Consider the following 2,806-nt stretch of genomic DNA (forward strand, 5'->3'; position numbering starts at 1 on the left):
TATTAGCTCTTGTGAAAGCTGTAACAGTGACAGACTTGGTTAAATTAAGGTGTATAAGTCATTTAGATTCTTGCAATTACACAGTGGTTTATTTGTCTTCATGAACACATGATCAGATTATAGAGCTCATATGGAATCATGACACAAACATGGTTTTACCTGCTTTTAGTGACAGGCTTTGTAATTCAAGCTGAGGATACAATGATGTGATACACAGATTTACAGCACATGAAGCAGAAACATTCAAACCATCACCATATCTGAACTAAATCAAAACAAATATCCTGCTACAGTTTAATGATGAACCAATCCAGCAACAATGAAGGAAGAAACCAAGATGTTCCTGACTCTGGTAAAGGAGAGGAAATGAAACACAGACTGCTCTCTGCACATATCTAACCTGCAGGTAATAATCTGTTGGTCATTTTTCTCCCATTTCAAACCCAGAGACTGTAAACACTGAGCAGAAACACAGAGTTCACTACAGAAAATCTACATGTGCAGCTAAGAAGTGACTTTACTTTCAAACTTTAGTGTTTTATACAAATAAAATTAAATGTCTCATTCTCCCTCTGACTGACCCACTCGTGCTGCCCTCCTGTGGTCATAGCTGCAGACATGCTACAGTCTTCAGTCTTTCCCCCTGAAGCCCACCTCTCATAGCACACTAGGTTGTCATTGACCCAGAACCAAAAATCCAGAAAGCAGGAGTAGCACAGTCCCAGCCACACGAAAGGAGTCGAGGCGTTTTTGGCTCTTTCCTGGACCCATCGCTGCTCCTCAGGGTTGCTGATTGAAACCAGGTTATGGTGTTTCTGTCTGCAGTAATTCAAGGCTTCCTCCCAGGTTTTATTTTCCCTGATCACGATCAGTTTATCTGCCAAAAAATCAAGGAAAACATTAAATCAGTTAAATCTGGAGTAAAAATATCGTGATGTTTGGTCCAGTTTCACTGGAAGAACAAAAGAAAACATTTCAGTGATTCTTCAGACGAATCAGTCACTCTACAGAGAAATCTCTGTTCCAACCATCAGCTAAACATCTTCACCTCTGACAGAAGTTCAACATACATGCAGAAATAAATCCTCTCAGTGATTTATCTATTGGACAAACAGCTGAGATAAATCTGTTTAAACTCACCATCATAGCAGAAGAAAGGCTTTCTTTGGTCACATCCAGCAGAGCTCCATCTTCCTGATCTCTCTAACAGAGTCGTAGCACATGTCCTGTTGTTTAGTCCATCATTAAATGAGTCCATGTCCCAGTATCTGAAAGAGAAGTTACTCCCATCTGACCACCTCCAGCTGTCTCTGAACAGGCCGATCCACAAGGCTTTAGAGTTCACCTTAGGGTCTTTAGACTTCTGCAGCTTCTTAAACTCTTCACTGTATATCTGATCGAGTCCACTGGCCAGGTCGGTGTGATGCTGTCTGCAGTAGCTCTGAGCCTGAGTCCAGGTCACAGACGTCTCATTCAAATGAAAGGTTTTATTGTCTTTCATCGTTTCTGTCGAGTCAACAGAAAAACACAAAAACATCTTTATCAACTAATTCGTCTCATTCTTAAAACTCTTTTTCAGAGACATATGATATAACACAGATTATAAACTAGATTATAACATTTTTAATAAATATTGTATTATTATATTACGGTCCACAAATTCTCACCGTTATAGCAGATGAATGGATATTTCTGAGTACATGGAACATCTACACACTTCTCTGATTTCATCACACAGTTCTCAGGATATGGTTTATCATTTGGTTCTCCATCTCCCCAACAGGTCTTATTTTCAGTGTATTCCTCCCCCGGCAGAGACCAGTGCCACCTCCTGTTGTCTCCTGGCTCGCTGTACAGTCCAATCCAGGCTTCTGTTTGATTCTGTGCAGAGTCTTGAAGTCTTGTCATGTCTGTCAGGTCAAACACTTTGGCCAGGTCTGTGTAGTTCTCTCTGCAGTATGCCCGTGCTTCATCCCAGCTCATCTCTTCTTTAATAAAGTGGTACTCATACAGGTGACATGTGATGAAGACACACTGACCTGAAACAGAAGAAATACTGTTGAATATCTGCTGATACAAGCAGGAAACTCATGTTCCCATCAAGCTGTCCAGTTTACAGGTGAATCCTTGATTTTCTCAGTCAGAGTTCATTTGTTTAATGAGTCCTGATCAAACTAAAGGATTTTAGGTGGAAACAATCAGGAGCCCTGGTAAAATGATCACTCACCCATCAGAAGAAGCAGAAACAGACTCCACTGCATCGTCGCTCTGTCACAGGAAAATGACTTTTCTTTCATTTGGAGGAAACAATGAATCCAGCAGCTCTTCACTGTTTGATGGACACACAGCACTTTATATTAAACACAGATATCTAGTTTATCACACACTGCTATAATAAATATATGATTATTCTTAATAAATGATCATCTATTTAAAATTGTCCATGAAGAAAAAAGCAATAGTTCAAATGTGGTCCACACAGCACCTCTGTACACAGACATGAAATGAGCCTGCAGGTTTGAAACTGGTTCTTCTCTGGTGTTCATGCAGACAGCTCTGCAGTAAATAACCATCTGTACTAACACACACTCTCTTTGTACTCAGCATTTCAATATTAAGATACAGACTTTTCCCCTGACACAAAGACACAGTGTAGATATGAGTTATAAAAGGACATGTTTATATTTCATTATGGAAAATGAAACCACTGAACTTTGAACGATCTATTAAGATGAAAGAGGAAGTGTAAATATAATATCTAAATATAACTTCCTACTGTTTGTGGTGCAGGAGAGAGCTGTGACAG

General features: G+C 39.7%; 1 protein-coding gene across 1 annotated transcript; it reads right to left on the reverse strand.

Annotated features, from left to right (window-relative positions):
* Positions 1-491: 491 nt before the first annotated feature.
* LOC109201474 (C-type lectin lectoxin-Phi2-like) lies at positions 492-1,718 on the reverse strand. The gene is made up of 3 exons (XM_019357175.2): positions 1,668-1,718; positions 1,141-1,506; positions 492-877 (listed from the first exon to the last, which is right to left on the reverse strand). Exons 2-3 carry the CDS (start codon positions 1,499-1,501, stop codon positions 531-533), a joined length of 708 nt encoding a protein of 235 aa, XP_019212720.2. The 5' UTR covers positions 1,502-1,506; positions 1,668-1,718; the 3' UTR covers positions 492-530.
* Positions 1,719-2,806: the final 1,088 nt, after the last annotated feature.

Source organism: Oreochromis niloticus, linkage group LG3 (genome assembly GCF_001858045.2).
Source record: "Oreochromis niloticus isolate F11D_XX linkage group LG3, O_niloticus_UMD_NMBU, whole genome shotgun sequence".
NCBI classification, from domain to species: domain Eukaryota; kingdom Metazoa; phylum Chordata; class Actinopteri; order Cichliformes; family Cichlidae; genus Oreochromis; species Oreochromis niloticus.